Raw genomic sequence first — 24,350 nt, forward strand, 5'->3', positions numbered from 1 at the left:
GAGAAAATAATGGGGGTTTTGCCCCCTCTCCCCCCACTAGAGGGAGCCTTTCCTGACCTCTTTTAAGAGCCAGCCCAGAGTCAGTAAAGTTGGAGTCTCAATAGAGATTAAAACCACACCTACTTGAAAGCCTTTCCCCTCAGAGGGTCTGTCCTCTGAACTCTGACCTCAGCACATACTGCTCATTTTAATATGGACCACCCTTAAGTCCAGTAAACCAATAGATATGAATGATGCTAGCCAATTATGCTAGCCCTCTCTCCACCAGACCACAGGAAGCTTAGCTCTCTGCTCTCTTGACCTGGGAAAATAGAGGAGGCATTCACACTGCCCCCATCTCTTCTTTTTCTAACTAGGTATGTAGGGCTTCTGAACTTTGAGAACAGAGATAGGCACCCCCATATATTTCAGGCTGTCCCCCTTTGCTGAGAATGTTTTCCTTCCTCTTAGAATTCCCAGGTTCTGTCAAAGTTCAGCACAAAAGTCATCTTGGATGCAAAGCTCTTCCTGATTCTTCCTCCCTCAGCTGCTAATGCTGCCTATATATTTATATATAACTGTGATACCTTCCACTAATAAAATATAAACTCCTTGAGGGTAGGGATTCTTTCCACTTCTGGCTTTGTAGACTCAGCCCCTAGTACAGTCCCTGGAGCATAACAGGTAGGTACTTCCTACTAAGTGTTACAGTGGTCAGTGTTACAGTACCAGGTTTGACATTCAGGAAGAACTAGCTCAAATCTAGCCTCAGGCACTTACTAGCTGTATCACTATGGGCAAGTTACTTAACCTTTGTTGGCCTCAGTTTCCTCATCTGTAAAATGGGGGTAATAATAGCACTTCCCTTGGGTTGTTGTGAGGTTCACATGAGATATTTGTAAGGTGTTTAGCCCTGTGCCTGGTACACAGTAGGTGCTATTGTTATTATTACTAAATGTCTGTCAATGGACTGAGTGGCCAAGGCCCTTCCTGATCCCTTTGGTTACTAGCATACTTTTCCTCTTGCTATTATTTTGTGTAAACTTTTTATTCATTTTTGTAGGTGGTATTCTTCTCCATCCCAGTAGAAGATGTCAGCTCCATGGGGACAAGAACTATCTGGGGTTTTGTCTTTCTTTCTCTAGTGCCTAGCTCTGTGCTTTGGAAACATTACATATTTAATGAATGTTTGTTTAAATTTTTTTTTTTTGGTGAGGCAATTGGGGTTAAGTGACTTTCCCAGGGTCACACAGATAGTAAGTGTTAAGTGTCTGAGGCCAGATTTGAACTCAGGTCCTCCTGAATCCAGGGCCAGTGCTCTATCCACTGCACCACCTAGCTGCCCCTATGTTTGTTTAATTTAATGTAATCTCTTTAATAACTGTAATTTGTTGTTGTTGTTGCTTACCTTCAAGTATATCTTGGGCTCTGTTCTGTTCTTCCCAGAATGCATTAAGGAGACCATCTGGACAAGGAACTTTAATTGGTTTGCTAACTACCCACCTCACCCTTGATAGTGACTATAACCCATATAAATTAAAAGGAATTGGGCATGGCTGTCCTAGGATAAGCCTGAGCGATCGGCACTACCCAAGCCCAACAGCCTGCCGTAAGCAGCTGTACCCTACAGTGACAGCCCACCACTACCCAAGAACATCTTATCAACAATATTAGGGAATTGAAAGATGTGAAGCCCGATCAATATTTGACGATTCAGCCAAGTGAAGGCCAGTGATATTCTTAACCCAATGCAAACAGGACTATCTGGTCATTTAAAGAGTGAAGATGGGGGAGGGAGCAGGGGGAAGGGTGAAGAATGAATAAAAATCCATCCCTAGTTTCAAGCTGGGATCATCAGTTCTGCTCCTCACGTCAAGGTTAGGTGGACTGGGTGACATCTAACTCATCACATCTGTTACCTACCCAGGTCCAAATGGAGAGAGGCCCTCAGTGAATTTTGACAGTGTCGTTCGAGGGTTTACGTAGTAATTGAATATGCTGAAATTTCCATACGTATCCTTGTGGGCTAATCTACAATAATGTTAAGGGACTGTTATGATAATAATTAAATACAAGTTCTGCATGCCAAATTGATATTCTGCAGCTCTAACTCCACCAGGGAGTTTCCATCTTAATAAGGCTCAAATCAAGTTTAAAATAGGAAATCACAAAATATTTTCCATATTGTAATCTGCCTCAGATACCGGTAAAAACATGTTTCTCTTACAAATGCCTGAGTAGATCCTCCATTTATCAGATTCACTCAGAAAGCTATGGATATGCTGTTTAGGAGGCTGCCCCATCTTTGCAAGAGCTCTGTCCTCTATGGCCATTATCCACCAAGGCATCCTTCCTATAGAATGATATTGTTGGGGCAGCTAGGTGGTGCAGTGGATAGAGCACCAGCCCTGGATTCAGGAGGATCTGAGTTCAAAGCTGGCCTCAGACACTTAGGAAGGAATGGGTATTCATTCAACAAGATGATTTCCTGAAGAAGCAAAGTGAGCCCTTTTAGAGGATACTGTAAAAGCTACTTCAGCTGAGTCATGGATTGGAATGACCTCTAATGTCCCTTCCATCTCTGAGATTCTGTAATGAGAGGAAATAGGTTCCAGGAAAGGAACTCCTCCTCCTCCTCCTTCTCTACTACTACTACTACTACTACTACTACTACTACTACTACTACTACTACTACTACTACTACTACTTCTTTAGTACTACCACTGTTACTATTACTACTACATAATACAACTACTACCGTACTAGTACTGCTACTACTACCACTACCACTACTACTGCTGCTGCCACTGCTGGGCTGCTGCTGCTACTACTACTACTATTACTACTTTAGTACTACCACTGTTACTATTACTACTACATAATACGACTACTACAGTACTAGTATTACTATAGTACTACCACTGCTACTGCTACCACTACCACTACCACTACACTATTGCTGCTGCTGCTACTACCACCACCACCACCACCACCACCACTACTACTACTACTACTACTACTACTACTATTACTACTTTAGTACTACCACTGTTACTATTACTACTACATAATACGACTACTACAGTACTAGTATTACTATAGTACTACCACTGCTACTGCTACCACTACCACTACCACTACACTATTGCTGCTGCTGCTACTACCACCACCACCACCACCACCACCACTACTACTACTACTATTACTACTTTAGTACTACCACTGTTACTATTACTACTACATAATACGACTACTACAGTACTAGTATTACTATAGTACTACCACTGCTACTGCTACCACTACCACTACCACTACACTATTGCTGCTGCTGCTACTACCACCACCACCACCACCACCACCACTACTACTACTACTACTATTGTGACTTGCCCAGGGACACACAGCTAGTAAGTGTCTGAGGTGAGATTTGAACTCAGGTTCTCTAAACTTCAGGGCCCCTACTCTAAGCACTGGTCAATCTAGCTGCCCCACTACTACTACTACTACTACTACTACTACTACTACTACTACTACTACTACTACTACTACTACTACTACTGTTGCTATGGATACTACTACTACTACTACTGCTGCTGCTGCTGCTGCTGCTGCTGAAGATGACATTCCAAATTGTTTCTGAAATCCTTGCTTAGGCAAGAATTTGCTGATTTTCTTTAGAAAATCATGTTGTGGTGGGTAGCACACTGGACTTAAAGTCAAGTAGGCATTTATTTGTAGAACCCTTTCCAATGAGAGGCAGCATGTTAAGGCATTGTACTTAGAGTCAAGAACACCTAAATTCCTGCCTCAGACACTGACTATGTGACCATGGGCAAGTCATTGAATCTCTATGAGCTTCAGTTTCCTCATCTGTGCAATGAGAGAGCTAGATTTGATGGTCCCTAAGATCTCTTCCAGATCTAAAATTATGATCCTACTATACTATGATTGAAACCCCTAGACCACTGGAAACTCTCAAGCATCCTTCATCTGGTTTATGAGCCTCCTAGGAATTTAGGTATTTGACCTCATCACCCAATCAAGGGGGAACAGACACAGTAGGAAAAAGAGGGAACTCCATTAACTGAACCAACCATCCATCACTTCAGTGCAATGTCGGCAGAGAAGTATGTTATTGCTATTTCAACATCCTGCTTACTGTTACTTATTAGTTAAAATTTTAATTATATGAATTGAGCAGGGACATGTCACCAGGGATGCTAACTAATTAGAAATTAAGGAAGGGACTATAGATCTGAGATCCTGCATTGATTCCACCAAAAAAAAAAATGAGGTAACAGGAAATTAACTTTTAACTTGTTACTTTACAAGAAGAACTCTGTAGAACTTGGATAATTAAAGATTTCAGAAGGAGACACTCAGGTTAGTGATGTGAAACTAAGCCACTACCATATGAGGTTTGCAAAGTTATGCTGTAGGATACCCAAGAGGAAAGGAAATACAAAATTTCAGAGATGAGAAGGAATTCAGAAGCCACAGAGGCCAAACTGGAACCTAACATGAGTTTGCCCTACAGCATACTCAACAAATGACCATCCATATTGTGTTTCAAGATCTCTATCAAAGGAGAACTCACTACCTCAGAAAGTAGCCCATTCCAAATTTGTGTAACTCTAAATCTTAAGATTCCCATTATATCCTAAATTTGTCAGGCAATAAACATTTATTAAGCATCTACTGTATGCCAGGTACTGGGCTACGCACTGGGGACCCAAAGAAGGCAAAAGACAGTTGCTGCCTTTGAAGAACTCCCAAACTAAATCTAAAATTCATCTCCCAAACCCTAAAGACAAGAAAGGTATATTAAGTGGAAAGGGCACTGGTTCTAGAGATAGAGGGCTAGAGTTCAAATCCCACTAGTAATTGTTACTACCTTGGGTAAATCGCATATCTTCTTTGTTCCCTGATGCCATTAGACTGAGAGATCCTTGAGAGCAGGCTGCTTTGTTTTGTTTTGATCTGATTTTGCCTTTCTTAGCATCCCCACTGCTTTTACCACCGTGCCTGGCATAGAGAATGCGTTTAATAAATGCTTGTTGATTTGTGACTTGACTATAAAATTAAGCATTTGGACAAGATGGCGTTTGAGGTCCCTGCGGCTCTGAACCTCTGATATTCACAGGATAAAGATATGTTGCCATGTCATATTTTAAAATATCAATATGATTGATCCAAATTCATAGCTAGCACAGTTTCCAAGAATAGTGACAACACAGGAATTTTCTCCCCTACCTCCCTTCCTGAACTTGGCTGATCCAGAATTCCATTTGCCAACTTATTTTCTCCTTGTCTATTAATTGCTGTTTTCAAAACTTGACTTGGGCACTATAAATATTCTTGGCTGGCTACTTGGTAAGTATTTTTCCATCAGCTACAAGTATGATACCTATTTATCTTCCGGAGGCGAGCACAGTTGAAATGATCTGGCTGTGCCACAAGGCAGACAGCCATTTCATGCCCTGTTAATTCCTAATGTGGTAACTACAATATCATTCCTACTTTAAAAAGAGGGTTAAAAAAGCTGTTGCTTAAGTGTCCAAATAAAGAACATGACTTCTAATTAAGCAAAGTCCAAAAATATCCACCTTTTTGCATTGTAGTACACTGTGATAGTGGGCACCGAAAATGAAGGCAGTGCATCACAACTTTTTTAAGCTATTAATTCTTTCTAGGTCACATGTAGAGGTCACAAAGATGTCAGTGAACTTTCTTATCCTAACTGAATATTTAGCTACAACTGATATTCGTGCTCAGTCCATCACCTCCCTGTGACGCTTCTCCAACATGTGGAGGTGACCCTAGCTCCTTGGCATGGCAGAATTATGTAATGACGAGTTCTGGTCTAGAATTCAAGAAGACCCAGGTTCCAATATCACTTCCATTGCTTAATAGCTTTGTGACTATAGGCCAAGTCACTTAACCCCTCTGAGACTCAGTTTACTCATCTTGCAAAGAGAATAATAATAACAACATCCATAGTATACGGTTATTCAGTCTAATAGACTGATTAGCTAATCATTGTGCTAGGCAAAGGAGGAGAGGGGAAGAGAAAAGAAGGGATACAAGGTCCTTTGTTAACCCAAAATGCTCCATGAAATGGTAGCTATCATTATTGTTATCATTTTTACTATGCTCAAAAGACGTGCCAGCGAAGTCCAAGTACTCACAGTGAGCTGGAAATGCTTCAAGTATAGCCCCAATGACAGATTGTATGTCTGTGGTCCAAGGACCAGCCAAACTAAGTTTAGAGACATTCATCCCCAGATTGGCTTCAGGGCAATAAATTTTTTGGCCAGAGCAACTCTCAATGATTGTTTACCAAGTTAGACAGGAGTTTCAATCTGTGCTGATGGAAGAAGTATCTCCGCTGGAGACATCAGAGATTTTGAAGTAAAGTTAGGTCCCCATTGGTACAAATAATGAATCCTATGAAGTGGTTGCATAATTAGAATTGATCCTGAATATTTCAATTGCACTGGAACCAATGGTCATTTATGTCGTTGTAACTTTGAATAGTACAAATTCAAATACGTTCATAGGATTCATTATTATCCCTAATGGGGACCTAGATGTGTCAAAATAAGATAGCCTGGGGGCAGTTATGTGGCACAGTGGATAGAGCACTGGCCCTGGATTCAGGAGGACCTGAGTTCAAATCTGGCCTCAGATCCTTGACACTTACCAGCTGTGTGACCCTGGGCAAGTCACTTAACCCCAATTGCCTCAGCAAAAAATAAAAAAATAAAAAAAAATAAGATAGCCTGGACTTAGGGATCTCTTTCTTTCCATAGCCCGAACAAGGCTTTGGAGTAAGGGAGGGGGCTGTGTGTGTGTGTGTGTACATCAGCTGAATAGGATATGGATATATCAGAATGTTTTAGCCAACATCAGAGAGTTTGCCAATAATAATAGAATTTAGGCAGCTGAAAATCCTTTGCCTCTAAACAAGTGTGGAACATCCCCAGGAGAAATCTGGAACTGTGCTCCAAAGGCAGACACCCTATCTGGATACAGATGCACTAGGGTCACAGAATTGAAAGAGATTTCAGTGGCCATTGACACCAATCCACATGTGAAAAAGAATCCCCACTTTAGCATCCCTAACAAGAGGGCATCCAATCCTCCAGAAAACCTACTGCTGATAGAACAGAAGCACAGTTCCCTTTCTTCCTTGGGCGCAGATTCTTGAGGGCACTGTTTTATTTCTGACTTCTGTATCCTTAGTGCTTAGCACATAGTAGGCACTCACTAAATGGTTACTGAGTGATTAACTGATTGTCTCCAATGGCAGTCCCTTCCCCCTTTTTTTGGTGATCCCAATTGTTAGGATATTTTTCCTTGACAGAGTCTAAAATGGCTTCTTTGCAGTATCCATCACTTGTTCCAAGCTCTGCCCCCTGAGGCCAAAGAGAACAAGTCTGACACGAGTCCTTCCTCATCCACCATTTGATCATGTGTCTCCACATACACACCCTGAAATTTCTTTGCATCTACTTATATATGTTCGTGCATCAAACATGATAAAAGATAGAATGTAACAGCCATGAAGGCAAGGGTGCTTCCATTTTTGTCTCTGTAAATCCAGTTTCATTCACAATGCCTGGCATATAGTAGGTGCAGAATAAATGCTTCTTGGATTGAATGGAAGTTCATTTCCTCTTCTTCATTCCAGACCTTCAGATAATCCAATGTTCCCCCTGAGTCTTTCATCTGACCTAAACTCAAGACTCTTGTTTGCCCTCCCCCAGACACTAACCAGATCATCAATGTCTTTCACACAGAAAAGCAGGATGGAGCTACTATATTGAAATTGTTATGGTTTAAAAAAAAACAAACTTGCACGTAATTTATTTATTTATACAAAACTGACTCTTTTTTTGGTTCTTTGAACATAGAAATGATGTTTGTTGGCGTTTAAGTACTTGATGATGAAGAGAACATTTTCAAATAAGATATATGGCCCCATTAGCAGGCATTTATTAAATACCTACTATGTGCCAGATAACCTCAAAGAGGTTGGGAATATAAGCAGAAAAAAAATTAAGCAGACCCTGCCTTCAAGGGGCTTACACTATATCAGAACTGAGTACTATAACCCCAGATGTGGTCTGACTAGAGCAGAGTACAGAGGAACTAGTAGCTTCTTAATTCATAAAAGCTGAGTTTCTCTTAAGGTTAAAGATATACATGCCCTGCAGCTCAAGGTCACATTTCCATTGGAGCTTAAGTCAAACTGGCTACTTTTAAACAGACTAACACTGCCCATCTTCCAAGAGGAATAATGGTTTTGTTCTGAGTTTGGGGCTTTCACTGCAGGGCATGTATATCTAGAGCCAGCAACCAGGCTCTGGTGGCACAGCGGGCATAGTGGGAAGGCAAGATGGAACTCCATCACTTTCAGAGAAGAAGCAAGAACACCAGACACACAACAGCCCTCTAGGCTCCCCCAGCCATTGCGACAGATGATTCCTGTGTGAAGTTAAAAGGAGGCCCTTCCGAGCTCAGCTCAGGGAGAAACAACAACTCTCGCCGACTTCACCCAGCTCATTAGACCATATGGCCCCAGCAATATCAGGGGAAGTGGAGATGCTTTATAGTCTGCCGCCTGTTCTCAGGAAAACTTCCAAAACTTCCCCCACAAGTGCCAGTCATCAGCCTGGCTGAGCTGAATAGACCCAGGCGGGAGGAAAATTCCTGAGTCATGCTGAGGTTTCATCTTTAAAAAACTTTGACACAGAAACTATCCCCTCTGCACCCAATCTGCCAGTTTTTCCTCACCTTTGGACCTCTCGGTCCAAAGAGCCACAGGTAACTGCAGACTCTCTGGAGCTCGGTTCTCTTCAGCATAAAGGAAGGCCAAGCAAATGGTGAGCTGACATAACAGCAGCTTTAGAATAAAAGGAGGCCTGCCCCGACACCAACCCCATGCACTAGTTGAAAAAAAAATCAATGCCCTTTGGAGATGTTCTGGGTGCTCAGATATCTAGAATTCACTCAGAAGAAAGTACTTCCCTGAGTGGTCCAGGATGTGCCCTTGACCTGAGGAAAACCACTTACTAAGTTCAACAAAAAGCCATATAGCTCAATGCCTTTACCAGCAAAGAAAGGCAGGCTCCATAGCAGAAGCAATCACCTGACCAACATTTTTGCCTGTCTGTCTTCCTCGATGATGAAGAATAAGTTGTTGTTGGTTTGGGTTTTTTTTTTTAATATGTTTTCACCATCTGTGGCAGAGAACATAGTTTACACGGAGGATGCGTATGGTGAAATGCATCCAGAAGCCCTCGTGCTCACGTACAACCCACTGGTATTTTCCCATTTCCATTTCCAGCGTGGTTTTTGGATAGAAGACTCAAGCAGATGTTTCCCCACTGTCACAGAGTATGCATGCCAAATGAAAGGCTCGCTGTGGGAGAGGAAGCTTCCACCATTCAAAGTGGAGCTCATACATTATATGGGAGACATTCCATTGAGCTGAGGTTCCTTACAGAGGGGAAAGAATGATTCCTGCCCTGGAAAGCCATCCCTCTGCCATTTATTTGATTATACTTTTTAACAAAAAGGCACAGGGAGAGAAGCCCTAGATTTGGAGTTAACAGACTTGGGTTCAAATCCCATAGCCCTTTTCCAAGAAGTCTTCCTTGAAGATGGGAGCCTGAACTGAATTTTCACTTAACTTTTAGAATACTATTCTCAAAAAAAAATACTATTTCTCATTTAACATCTCACATTTGTTATTTTGTATTGTTAATTATCTTTTTGTGAGTATCTGTGTTGTATGACTTCAATTAGACTTTAGGCTTCTAGAGGGCAAGGACTCTGTCTTATTTAAATTCTATCTCACTCCCAGTGATTTGCCTTAAGTAAACTGCTTGTTTAGTAATGCAAATGAACAACACCTAATAAGACCACATTCAACAATAAGCATTTTAGGCACCTACTATGCGCCATGTAGTATGCTCAGTGCTGGAAATAGAAAGAAAGGAATAATATATTTTTTAATCCCTGTTTTCAAGGAGTTCACAACTTAATAGAAGAAACAATGAGCAAACAACTATGTAAAAACATGATATATACAGAATAAATTGGAGATAATCTCAGAGGGAAGGCATTAGTATTAAAGGGGATTGGGAAAGACCTTGCAAAAAGGTGAGATGTTAGGTGGGACTTGAAGGATGAAAAGAGATGGAAATGAAGAGAGACAGAGACAGAGAGAGAAAGAGAGACAGGGACAGAGACAGAGAGTTCCAGGCACAGGACAGTGGGGTAGAGGGAAGCCAGTGAAAATTCTTGGGGTTTGGAGCTGAAGTAAATGAAGTATCTTGCCCAAGGAATAGAAAGTAGGGCAATTTCGCTGGATCTTAGAGTAATGGAGGGGCATAAGGGCAAGATGATTAGAAATGAAATGTAGGAGGGGCCAACTTATGAAGGATTTTAAAGCCAAACAGAGGGTTTTATGTTTGATCTTGAAGGTGATAGGGAGCCACCAGAGTTTATTGACACATAGTCTTACACTTTAGGAAGATCAACTTGAAAGATGAGGAGAAGATAGATTGGAGTGGGGATGGAAGAGGCAAGGAGACCAACCAGTAGGCTTAAAGTGATGAAAACCTATATAACTATAGTGACAGTATCATAGGAGAGAAGGAAGTACATACAGGAGATGTTATGAAGGTAGAATTTACAATACCTGGAAACAAATTGGATGTAGGAGATGAGTTGAGGATTTCACCTAGGTTGGAAACCTGGTTGACTAAGAGGATGGTATTGCCTTGACAATAATTGAGAAGTTTACAAAAAGGAGAGGGTTTTGGAGGGGAAGATAATAACTTCAGTTTGGGACATGGTAAGCTTAGATTTCTTACCCATATTCAGTTCAAGATGTCTGGTTGGCATTTGAAGATGCAAGATTGGAGGTCTAAAGTTAAATAGATCTGAGAATCATTTTCACAGAGATGGTGGTTGAACCCATGGGAGATGATGAAATTAAAAAAAGCAAAATATATGAGGATCTTCAACAGAGCCTTAGGGGACACCCCCGACTAGCAGGCATAATGTGGCTGAAAATCTAGCAGAGAGGACCAAGAGGGAGGGATCAGATAGAGAAGAGAAGGACAGGAGAAAGCAATGTCTCAAAAACCTAGAAAGGAGAGAGAACTCAGGAGAAAGGAATCAATAGTGTCAAAGGCTACAGAGAGGTCAAGAAGGATGAAGACTGAGAAAAGGCCATCGGATTAACAATTAAAAGATTGTTAATAACCTTAAAGATAGAAGTTTCATAGGATAAAATCCAACTGGTATAAATATAAAGTCTTATATTTGAGTTCAAAAAGGTCAACTTCACAAGTATAGGATGGGGAAGGAATGGTTACATAGCAATTTGTCTGAAAGAAATATGAGGGTTTTGGTGGACCTTAAAGTCACTATGAGTTGTTCTTCAGTTGTTTTCAGTCATGTCCAATTCTTTGTGACCCCATTTGGGGTTTTCTTGGCAAAGATACTAAAGTGGTTTCCTATTTCCTTAACAGGGTTAAGTGACTGCCCAGGGCCAGCTAAAAGTGTCTGAGGCTAGATTTGAACGCAGGTCTTCCCGACCCCAGGTCCAGCACTCTACCACCTAGCTAACTTATCTGATGTTATATAAAGTGACAACCCCAAAAAACCTAATACTTAAGAAAGCTATAGCTTCCACACATAAATATAGGTACTCTCCATTCTACCCTAATAAGACCACATCTGGAGAAAATGTGGTCCATTTTGGTACCATAGTTTAAGGACAATAAGGGGAAGAACATGCAAGGAAAGGCAACTAGGATAGGGGAGGAACATGAATCTATCTTCTGTGTAAATAGTTTGAAGGAACTGGAGGAGACCTAAGGTGAATATGAGAGCCATTTTCAAATATCCAAAGAACTCTCTGGTGAAAAGAGGCTCAGAACAGGTATGTTTGGTACTCGAGGAGTGATGACTTGAAGTTACAAAGAGGCAAATGTAGGTTTTCTAGAAAGAAAAACTTCCTAATGATAGGTATATTGATATAGCACCAAGGTTCAAAAAGCAGCTATCAAAAAGTAGAATGAGCTTTCTTGGAAGGTGGGGAATTATTCTTCTTTGCATGTCTTTGAGTAGAGACTGGATGGCTATTGATTGGGCAAGTTGTATGTGTGGGGGGTAATCTTTTTTGGGGATTTCAATCAGTTTTTCAATCAAGCATTTATTAAGTACTTACTGTATGCAAGGTGCTGTGCTCGGTGCTGGAGATGCCAAGAAAGACAAAAAGTGAGACAATGTGCAAAAAAAAAAATCCCCCATTTTCATTAAAAATCTACCCATTGTGAATGGAAGGTCATCTCAGAGGAGAGGAAGGCACTAACATTGGGGAAAGGAGGAAGACATAGGAAAGACTTGAAGAAGGTGGACTCTGTCATGTAATGCAGGAGGAAGAACATTCTGGGTCTGATGGACAGTTAGTGAAAAGGCATCAAGTTGGGAAGCAGCACGTAGGTCAATGTGGCTGGATTGCAGATTACTTACAGGGTAGAAGTTTTGAAGAAGACCAGAATGGTAGGAATGGTAGGACAAATTGTGAGGGATTTAAATGACAGAGAATTTTCTATTTGATCCAGAACTCCTCGGGAGTTCATTGAATAGAATGACTTTAGGAAAACCACTTGGCAACTGAGGGGAGAATGGACTGGAGTGAGGGAAGACTTGAGGTAGAGAGACTGACTAGAAGTCCATGGTAATGGTACCCATGTGACTGGGAGAAAGGACAACATCACAGTGATGACTGTGAGTAGAGAAAACAGGCAATGTTTACTAGGGATGTTGAGAAGGGAGAAATACCAGTACTTGGCAACAGATTGGGTACACATGAGGATTCAAGGAGGCTGCCAAGATTGCAACCTAGGGATTGCAAAGGGATGGGCTGGACTAGGTAGCCTTTGAGGTCCTTGCCCAATGAAAATTCTGTGACTGTGTTTTCCTCCTCTATCAAAAAGAGGGTTGGCAGATGACATCTCTAAGACCTCTTTCAATATTCCTTGGTATTTCCTTTTGATTCAGTGAGGGCTAAAAGGGACGTTAGACACCCTTGAGCCAAATCCAGTTGTTTTACAAAGAGGGAAAATGTAGTTCAGAGAAGGGACGATCTCTTTAAGGGTACACACCTACAATCATCGAGTCTCAGAGCAGGAAAGAAATCATAGAAGTTTTGAAAGACACGGCAGTATAGAGAAGAGAGCAATGGGTCAAGTTGCCTCCCTTATCTGAACTAAACTGAGCCTCAGTTCACCAACCTGCAAAATGAGAAAAGGACAATGGATAGTTACAGGAGAGAGGAGGGGACCTGTATGTTGTACTTCTGCCACAGGGTTCTTGTGAGAATCCACTGAGATGATCTGTGTAAATTGCTTTGCAAACCTCAACATTCTATAGAGATTTTTTTTTAATTCAATTCTTTTATGGGGGGGTGGGTTGTTTGTTTTTTGGTGAGGCAATTGGGGTTAAGTGACTTGCCTAGGGTCACACAGCTAGTAAATGTAAAGTGTCTGAGGCTGGATTTGAACTCAGGTCCTCCTGAATCCAGGGCTGGTGCTCTATCCACTGTGCCACCTAGCTGCCCCCATTCTATAGAGATTTAAGCTCCTTGAGGGTAGAGACTATTTCACTTTGTAAAAGCAAATTGGTGTTAATTGACTACATAAAAGTGAAGTATACCACTGAGATTTTAAATGGTGATTGACACTGGGAAGAGCACACTAAATGAAGACCCAAGCCAATAGCATTAGAGAAAATCCCATAACCCCTTGGTTATATCCCCTAGAACCCTTAAGAGGAAATATAGCCAGCTATGTTCTGGGGTATCAGCCTGCGAGTTTGCCTAGGGCTTGAGAGAGTTAAGCTAGAGTCTCCATATACTAGTCTACTGACAACCTAGATTCCATCTGTAGACCCCCAGTGAATGGTGATGCCCTGCCTCCTTTGGAAGCCCATTAGACTTCTGGACTGCTCTATTTGTGATAGAAATGGAACTAGAACACAGGTGTGGATTCCCACTCCCACTTCATCACACTGTCATTAGTATGGGGACAGGCAGGCACCACAATCCTCTCCAAATGGTTGACCAAACTGTCAGGTTGCAGGTGGAGCCCAAAGGCCATACCCAGTGATTTCTGCTCACTCTGCTTCTATTGCTACATTGGAAAGAGAGTTTGATTTGGAATCTGAGGAGGTGGATTTGAATCCAAGCTCTGCCATCTCCTTGTAAAAGGATGACCTTTGGCAAATCACATAACTTTCCCTCTCTCTCTCTCTCTCTCTCTCTCTCTCTCTCTCTCTCTCTCTCTCTCTCTCTCTCTCTCCCTCCCTCCCTCCCTCTCAGCCTCTCTTTCCTCTGTTAAGGTCCATCCCAGCTCTGAAAATCTAGGATTCCATAGTCATATCATCTGTGACTTGGCTGTCTCCCCTCCTTCCACTCTGGGTCAAAGGAAATACAATCCCCCAGAGTCCCCACTCTCTGGCTGGCCTATGCAGGGGATCTAGCTTCCAGCCCAGCTCATCCCCAGCATGCAGCCACGTAGAACATGGATATACATGGGAATCATTCCGGATCTCGCACATTTCTCCCTCCCACATGTTATGCAGGCACCAGACTGCTGGTACTCTGTGTGTCTACACATTAGTCTGTGAGTGTGGGAGCTACAAATAACCCCAAACATAAATACTGCCTAAAAATAACCATAAGTCACTCGGATTCCATTCAGTGACAATTCTAATTTATTACATAGGGGAAGAAAATGAATTCTGGGGCTTTTTTCCCCTTCCCAGGCTTGGAAATATTGCAGATGAAAAATTCCACTGTGTTATTCCTTACAATCCCCTAAAAACCTGATTTACGTATTACTAAAGGTGAATTATATCTAACACCTCTGGACCTAGCAAGCTAGGGGATGCTTTCTGGTTCACTTTATTGTGGATTGCAAAGCCTGATACTAATCTGGGGAAGGGGCAACTCCATCCCTACGGAACCAGCCACCTTCCTCATTGCCTGAGCCAAGCCTGGGCCTTTCTCTATTACCTAACTGTGTTCTGGCCTGCCCTGGAGGGATCTGCCCACGCTAACACATTTGGATATATAATTCCATTGTTCACCTGTGTCCCCACACATTCCTAGTGGGATCAACTCAGGTTGCATGAAGAAAGCGGTACCTTTGGGAAAACAGACCCCGGCTCTACCCTACACTTACTATAACAATGTCGATCAGTGCCCTCACTTCTCTCAATATTGAGAAGCCTCCTAAGCTTACTGCACAATCATTGGCCACCATTCTGGAGGTGGGCTCCGAATCACTGTGTCATGGAGTAATCTGCATTTTAATGTCCCATGCAGTCAATTAAATCATGCTGTGAGAATGCAGAGCAGAGGAGAAAGAAGGGAAGCGGGAATTTCTCCTTTTCTTTGTTCATCATCATAAAGATTGTTATTAGGTGTAAAAAAAAAAAGCTCATAAAACAAAAGTTCTTCTCTAGGGGGTGATCTAATAAGAATCATTGGATGCTATTTTTAACAACCATAAAGCCTCATGATGAATGTTAAAGGAGCCGTTGTGACAGAGTGCATCGTGGGAAAGCCGCAGCAGATGAGGACAATCCATTGGACTCAAGTGGGCTTAGAGGCCCAGACCATCAATCCTGCCACCCAGGGATGCCAAGGGAGGGAAATTATTCTAGCCTAGCCCTTTGTCTCTAAGAAGGGTGAGAAACCATTCAAGGCCATGGGCTGTAAGCTGTTTGAGGACAGGTTTCATTTTTGCCTCTGTACAATGCCTGGGCAGCCAACAGATGCTTACCAAATGCTCATTAAATAATCAGTGGGTGTCTATGCCCAAATCCTGAATATATGATCTTGAATGAATGAACACATACCAAGAGATAAGTCTACATTCCTAACAACTCTCTAGCCTAAGAATTCTTTCTGTGTCAAAAAGAGAAGCTATGGAAAAAGTTCAGGTACCAAATATACCACTCCCCACTGCCCACTAAGCCGTGTTGTACTAGGGAGCCAAGGGAATCATGGACCCTTACCTATGATTTCATTGATGTAGGGATCTTCCTATACAGAATCTCCCATTACCAATGTAGATTGGCCACCAGTCTGCAACCTACAGTCTTAGAGAGTTGTCTAGGACCACTCTCTAACACTGACAGGATAAATTACTTATGGAATAACTTAAATTACAGATTTCACCTTGATAACTTAAATTACTTGACCAAGGTCCATAATCTATATGTGTCAGAAACAGAACCTGAACCCAGACCTTCCCAACTTCAAAGCCAGCCACATATACACAATACCACACTGCCTCATTATCTACAGCAACCTGACATGTAATCAAAACTCTAACCAAACACAAAGGTTTTTTTTTAATTGATGTCAAAATTTGTTTTTACATGTAATTTGGAAAAATGAAATTCAAAATAAGCAAAAACAAACAAACAAACAAAAAACCTCTAACCAATGCTATCAAAGACAAGATGTTTAAAGCAAGTCTATCCTTGAGAGACCTAGCTGCCCAATGCTGGTTCTCTTAGAGAAGGCAGGTTGTTAGCACACCATCTCCTCTCTGACATTTTAAAATTGTAAACGTACCCAGAGGCTATTGTATGATAAATTCAATAAATAATTCTGCCATAACCTTGCAAATCCCCAACCAGAAACCCTGCGATTCTCAGGCGTGGTTTGAATAAAATCAAGTTTCACCGAAATGTAAGAGGAGAATTCAAGAGAGGAAGAAAAAAAAAGAAATAAAACCTCGGAACACAGAAAACCCAGAATCTTTTTTTCACCAGAGGTAACTGACATGGAATTCCTTCAAAGAAATCCCTTTGTCAACTTTAGGCAAGGAAATTTCATTTGCAGAATAAAGGAAGACAACGGGGTCCTTACCTCCACCCCCTGGACCTTGAGTTTCATGTGGTCCTCTCTGGTGGTTTTCCCATCTTTCCTCTTCTTCCAGCAGTAGCCATCTTTCCTATATTTCACCTTCTTCCTGTTGTAAAGGATCATGGAGCCATTCTGTGGTCTGGAAACAACAAACAGTTAATTTAGTGAGAGATGCTGGCAGGGGAGGGGAGGAAATTTACGAAGAAAGATATTGTAGCCCAGTAAAAGTCTCTACAGAAAAGCAATATTCTACATTTGCTGGGACATAATTTTTCACCTTTTATTGTAGTTCCCTGGATTAACCATGTTTTATGGCTGGCAAAAAAAAAATTTGCTCGTGGATTTGGTACCTAATGAATTAAATGTGTCAATGATGGGCTTAAGAAACATCCTCTTAGTAATATCCACTATCTAATCAAGATATATGAGCCTGGGTCTGAGCTATGGGCTGAAAAGTAAGCAAAACAGAGAAAGAAAGAGAAAGAGGCTAGGGGTATTTTTGGCAGGTGGTAATATCTTATCTCCCAGAGAAGGATTTTCTACACATCTTTTAATCCATCAACCCGTATTAGGAAATAAATAAATTGAACGCTGAAGCCAGATGACGGCGTTAAGGGAAGGCCGGCAGGCAAGGTGGTCAGCTGGCACAAACACCCCCTGATTCATTGTGTGCGTTTAGATTACCGCTAGATAAGAAACAGCATCTCCCACCCTTCTTCCCAGCAAGTTAAAAGTGCCTGATTCTGGGGCAGCTAGATGGCACAGTGGATAGAGCACTGGCCTTGGAGTCAGGAGTACCTGAGTTCAAATCCGGCCTCAGACACTTAACACTTACTAGCTGTGTGACCCTGGACAAGTCACTTAACCCCAATTGCCTCACTAAAAAAAAAAAAAAGTGCCTGATTCTTGCCCATTTAGGCTTTAACTGTCAGAAGTCTGGTGTATATATATAAATTGGGGGTAAATATGGCTATCCAGGACCATCATTAGCATCTGGCCTCTACAACCCCATATTTCAGGAGAAGCATTTGCCTGGTGGCCCTGGTCAAGAGCAAGACTTTGGTTCTAGGTTCCTTTCTTTGCATTTTTTAAAACAAAAAAAAAATCCCTGGATTTACTAAAAAGAGACCATGCATCACCCAAAGACAGCGCTACTGTAGATGGTTACAAAAATTTACAGTTCGACATTAGTCACAGTAATTTGGCTCCGGAACAGCGAGAATGGAGGGAAATAAAACATGGGGCTAGATGAGGGACAGGAGCCGAGATCAACAATTTCCACAGTCAGGTTTTAGCAGGTGACAGCTGAGCTGAGGCTTGAGGTTGGATAACCAAAGCAAGTAAGTAAAAGATAATTGGGGGTGGGGAGGGGAAAATAAAGTGGGGTTGGGAGGAGAGAGGATCAGAAAGGAAAGAGTGTCTAACCTGGTCTGCTGATTTCCATATACCTTCCATGATTTCACTCTGTATAAGTAGATTATAGAATTACAGAATGTCAGAGCTGGAAAGGACCTCAAATGACGTAAATTACCATAGGCAGCTAGGTGGTACAGTGGATAAAGCCCTAGGCTTGGAGCTGAGAAGACCTCAATTCAAATCCTGCTTACAATCTGTTTGGCCTAGGCTGAGTGACAACCTCTTTCAGCCTTAGCTTCATCATCTGGAAAATGGGCATGAGCAATGGCACCTACCTCCCAAGGCTGTTGTGAGACTCAAATAGCATCCTTCATGCAAATTGTTTTGAAAACTTGAGAGCACTAATAAAAATACTAGTTGTGATTATTAGTCAAACCTGTATCTGACTAAGACTTCCCTCCATCATCCCTAACAAGTGGTCTCTGTCTGGCCTTTGTTTAAAGATGATCAATGAGGGTGGGAACCATTACACCTCATAGGGTGGTTCATTTTGCTTTTGGATAACTCCATTGGTAATGACATGTTTGTTAATGTTTTTCTGAAGCCTAAATATGATCTACCCATTGCCCCCGGTTCTGCCCCCTAGAGCCAAGAAGAATAAGGTTTCAACCACCCAAAGAGAAGTTATCATGTCTCCTTCCCCCAACCCTTTTTCTTCATCCTGTTAAAAACCTTCAGCTTTTTCCATGGATGCTCACACGACATGACCTTGAGGCCCATCACCAACCTGGCGTTCCTCCTCTGGTAACTCCCCAACTTAGCAATGTCCTTCTTAAACAGTGCCCCTCAGAACCTAACTCAAGACTCCAGGTGTGACCCAACTAGGGCAGCGTATATCGGTTTATATCTGTATACCTGGTGCCTACCATAATTCTGGGCATATAGTAGATGCTTAATAAATGATTGCTGGCTGATTGATTGACTGCCTGCCTGAAATATGGCACCTGGAAGTGAAAGCAATACTTTGGGACTGGAACAGGGAATGTTCAAAACTAAGGCTTCTGGCCAACCATATGAGGATGACTCTGCACTTTGGCATGAAGTGGTGAGCCCTGGATGGTCCTTTGGTCCTCCTCTGGTTTTCTAAATGCAGCATGGGGGGCAGAGTGTTTCATCTATTTAAAAGTAAACAAATGCTCCACCTTTTTGTTCCTTCAACCCTCCAGGTGACATCATGATGACCCTATCTCCTACTCTGGCCACCAAGTGTCCATGAGCACATGATAGCTATGGCTCATGACTTGTCCAGGTGAGCCTGATATTGGGTCCCTGAATGCATTTATTTTTTCAATTTGTGTTTCCTTTCCAGAATAGTGACAACACATCATTCTCAAGATGGATATGACCTGATTTAAAGGTGACCTTGTGAGTTGGAAAGGTTCCGAGTCCATCAAGTGAAAGTGATTGGTGGCAAGGGAAATTTCTACATTATAGAGAATGACCACTGGTAGGTTCAGGTTCTAGCTTGGATTGACACAATACATGGACCAGGGAAATTAAAGTCACACGGATAGTAAGTAACAGAGCCAGGATTTGGATGCTGGTGCTATGAGTCCAAATCCAGTACTCTTTCCATTATATCATGTTGCCTCTGGTTTCCCTGGAGATAGGGGAGGGAGGCAGGTCACCCTCAAAAGGACTGGGAACAGAGAAACTCGGTCTCTTTTTCTTTTTTTTCTTAACCTTCATCTCTTAACTATGGACCATCCCAGAAGTAAGGAAATAAGCACTTCCTTTAATTAATGCCTTCATCTTCCATTTTCAGTAAGGAAAAAATAAGCCAGTGATACGGCAGCTAATCACAGCTCCCTCCCTCCTCAATTGTGTCAACCAGCAGTGCTAGGAAGACTAAACAGTGATTCCATTGGGAGTGACAGTCTCTCTACAATGACTCCCAACACTTCATTGTTCTCTGATCAACCTGCAATTGGCTTGTGTCACTGCAGGATGGCACCTCCTTTTGTGCACTCCCTCCCCTAAGTCGAGTACCGACAAAAACAATCGGGACCCAACTGTGAACACCTGTCACAACTCTGTCATCTGACATCACTCATCTCTTGCTTCAAGGAGGCTGATATTTTTTAAATCCATGCTTGTTCTCTGGGACCTTGGAGGCTTGCAAACTGGGGAGGGGATATATAGAAAGCCTACCTTTTTTCCCCTCCTCATAGTGTGCCGTGTCTCCTGTTCACCCTATGAAGCACAAACTGACGTTTATGGAGACAAAAGAACCTTTCAACCCAGCTCATTCATTGGGAAGTCTACTGCCTATGATCCATCCCATTTAGATATAAAGAGAATAGATGTCTGGCCAGAGTAGAATGTCCCTGTATTGCCTAGAGGTGTTCCCATAAGAAATCTCCCAAGATATGGTGGTCTGAGGAGAGCAGAACCAGATAATGCAGAGATCTTGGAGAGGACCAAGTACCAATTATTATGGTACCACCCTGAAGAAACCAGTCACTAGAAAGAAGGGTCACTTTGTATCTGGGTTCTAACAAATTAAGACATGATTTATGTTTCCCTTTTCCAAAACCCCATCAACCAATCACCTACTATGTGCCAGGCATGGTTAGGCACTAGGGATACAAACACAAAGAATGAAACCATCTCTACCCTTAAAAAGCTTACGTTCTAATGAAAGAGACAATGAATATCCATCCGCATGTGTATATGCAGAACGAATATAAATACAAATCAGGTGCAAAGGCATCAGGAAGGGAGGGCATTAGCAGTTATAAGGGTCATCAATGATTTCATTTGAATTAGAAGGCGGTACTTCCTACTGTCTAGCTATCTAGCTGTATACACATATTCTATAAGTATACATGCATATATCTATAATCTATATCTAGAGAGAAAGAGACAGAGGTGGGGGAGAGAGAAGGATGGAAAGAGGAGTGGGAGAGAGACAGAGACAGAGAAACAGAGAGATGTCTACTCTTCTAGCATGGAATCTCCTTAAGGACAGGGACTATTTAGCATTTGTCTTTGTAAGGTCCAATGCTTAACAAAGTGCCTGACACATAATAGGTGTAAATACTACTGTGGTTAACTGATTAAACTCTAGTGCTATAATGGCTATCTTCAATCAGTGGTACAGTTGATAGAGCCCTGGGCCTGGAGGTAGGAAGACCTGAGTTCAAATCCAGCCTCAGACACTTACTAGCTTGGCAAGTCACTTAACCCTGTTTGCCTCAGTTTCCTCATCTGTAAAATGAGCGGGAGAAGGAAATGGTAAACCACTCCAGTATATTTGTCAAGAAAACCCCAAATGGGATCACAAAGAGTTAGGAATGACTGAAAAACAACTTGATAACAATAACAAAATCTCATCAAAGCAGGTACCCCTTCCAGAGATCCCTTTGTGACTCATCCATATCCTCCCTGAAATGCACCATAGGCAGTTCCTCCAATATTCTCAACTTCTCTTGTTATCACACCAAAAACAATAGAACAATGCTAATCTGTCCATCCCCTTGCTGTTTTGTCTGGCCCATTTTTCTTTCCTGGTCATACAGACCTTCTTTACACTTCTTTCGAGGGGTACCCATTTGTAACTAGAGAGCTCTTCAATGGTGTTACCGGCTGTTCATACCCATAATGCACCTCTCCATTATCCTTTAGGAGATCTCCAACTTCAGGTCTTTGGATATGACTATGTTTGGTGACTATGCATTGCATGACATCACAGAAGAACAATGGCACTTTTGCAAAAATGTTTCAGGGTGAAACCTCCAAAATAGAATAAATAAATCATTGCCTTAAGGGATAGACCTTCAGACAAGCCTCTTGATATCATTAAGTGACATGATCTCACCATGGATATAAAGTGAAATGCTGAAGTACAGCTGGAACTATAAACTAAAAGTCTATGATTAGAAAATACTTTCCCTCTGGTAACCTACTCCATGATGTTTCAAGAATGACCCCATCACCCAATGCCTTGGTAGGACACAACCCCAGAGGGAACTTAGGAGTGAAGCTTAAGCAGCTGTAATAAAGGCAATCATCATTTTAAATGGCTTAAATGGCAGTAATGAGTGATCTAATAATATTTAATCCAACACTCTGATTTTATTAGAACTTCTCTCTTCTCTGGTTCACGATATGTCCGCAGAAGGTCCTTCCCACAGCTTGGTGGTACAGGATAAAGCAAAAGAAACTCATCTGCCTTGTAGGACAATCAAATCACCACCAAGAGGCAAAGGGAGAGAGAATGGCTTGCTCTGCCAATAATATCCTTCCAAAGTTGAAACAAAGCTAGGGTTACAAGGACAGGGAGAATTAAATGGCTGACCCCAGAGGGATGGCTGTGTGTAGACATTTAATGTTTCATCACTGCCTGAAAGGCAATGGATTCATCTTTACAAAATGAGAAAATGAAAGAGGAAGTTACAAACAGAAGTTACAGAGGACAAGTCTAGTCTAAATGCATTTATGTTTTGTTTTTGTTTTTGTTTTTCGGGGCTATGGGGGTTAAGTGACTTGCCCAGGGTCACACAGCTAGTAAGTGTCAAGTGTCTGAGGCCAGATTTGAACTCAGGTACTCCTGAATCCAGGGCCGGTGCTTTATCCATTGCGCCACCTAGCTGCCCCCTAAATGCATTTATTAAGCACCTAATATGTACCAGGCATAAGATGCAGACAAGACAGTCAGATAGGCTGCTTTCCTGGGACCCCTGGGTCTTCTTTGCCTAAAGCACAGATGAAAAAGGGATACTCTTCTAGACAGAGATTCCATGACTATTCCAAATAGAACAAACCAAAGGATAAAGTCATCCTCTGGTCTGGCCAGAGGATAATAACAATAATAAATCAACAAACATTTAGTAAAGTGCCTACCGTGTACAACTTGACTCTCTTACTCCTCCTCCTTGTCAGCAGGTAATGTTCTTACCTTTCACCACCCCTTCAAGATCCCCTTCTTTATGAATTATCTCATAAATAATGTAAGCTCCTTGAGGGCAGGAACTGTCTTGCTTACTTATATACCTAGTACCTAGCACAGTGACTGGCAGTTCAAATCAATAAGTCAACAAGGACATACTTATGTAGCAAGCACTGGGCTAAGGACTGGTAACACAAAGACAAAAACAGTCTTTCTCCTCAAGGAGTTTATATTATAATAGGACATAATAAGTGCTTACAAATACTTCATCCATCCATATCTCTCTCTCTCTCTCTCTCTCTCTCTCTCTCTCTCTCTCTCTCTCTCTCTCTCTCTCTCCCCTCTCCCTCTCCCTCCCTCCCTCTCTCTTTCAGAGAGGAACCAATTTATACCTTATAGATTTAATTATACCCATATATGCCATCCATCTATCTATCTATCTATCTATCTATCTATCTATCTATCTATCTATCTATCTATCTCTATCTATCTCTATCTATCTATCTATCTATCTATCTATCTATCTATCTATCTATCATCATCATCATCATCATCTATCTATCTATCTATCTCTATCTATCTATCTATCTATCTATCTATCTATCTATCTATCTATCATCATCATCATCATCATCATCATCTATCTCTATCTACCTCTATTTGCCTGCCTATCTATCCATTTATCTCTGTCTCTGCCTGTCTCTGCCTGTCTCTAGCTATCCCTATCTGCCTACCCCCCTTCCTCTCCCTCTCCTTCACCAACTCTCTCCCAGATAGGAACCCATTTATACCTTATAGATTGAGAATATACCTATCTATGCCATCTATCTATCTATCTATCTATCTATCTATCTATCTATCTATATATCTATATATCTATCTATCTATCATCTATCTTTATCATCTATCTCGACTATCATCTCTCTATATGTGTGTGTGTGCATGCGTGTATATACACACATACAATATATCTATCTAGAAGTCTATCAATCTGTCTTTTCTTCTGTCAGTCTCTCTGACTGTCAGCCAGTTGAAAACTACAGCCTGCATGTGCCTGAGTTATTTTTACATATTTTAAAAGTTTTACTGTATTTTTTA

At 41.7% G+C, this 24,350-nt stretch overlaps 1 protein-coding gene across 13 annotated transcripts in view; it reads right to left on the reverse strand.

Moving 5' to 3' along the window:
• The window catches only part of CAMTA1 (calmodulin binding transcription activator 1), a 1,311,517-nt gene that overhangs the window by 733,714 nt on the left and 553,453 nt on the right, over positions 1-24,350 (reverse strand). For all 13 annotated transcript variants that reach the window (XM_043992683.1, XM_043992682.1, XM_043992681.1 and 10 more), the window contains one exon: positions 16,949-17,084. In XM_043992683.1, the coding sequence (XP_043848618.1) occupies positions 16,949-17,084 (136 nt within the window). The remainder of the gene's footprint in view (positions 1-16,948; positions 17,085-24,350) is intronic.

This window comes from Dromiciops gliroides, chromosome 3 (assembly GCF_019393635.1).
Source record: "Dromiciops gliroides isolate mDroGli1 chromosome 3, mDroGli1.pri, whole genome shotgun sequence".
Taxonomy (NCBI): domain Eukaryota; kingdom Metazoa; phylum Chordata; class Mammalia; order Microbiotheria; family Microbiotheriidae; genus Dromiciops; species Dromiciops gliroides.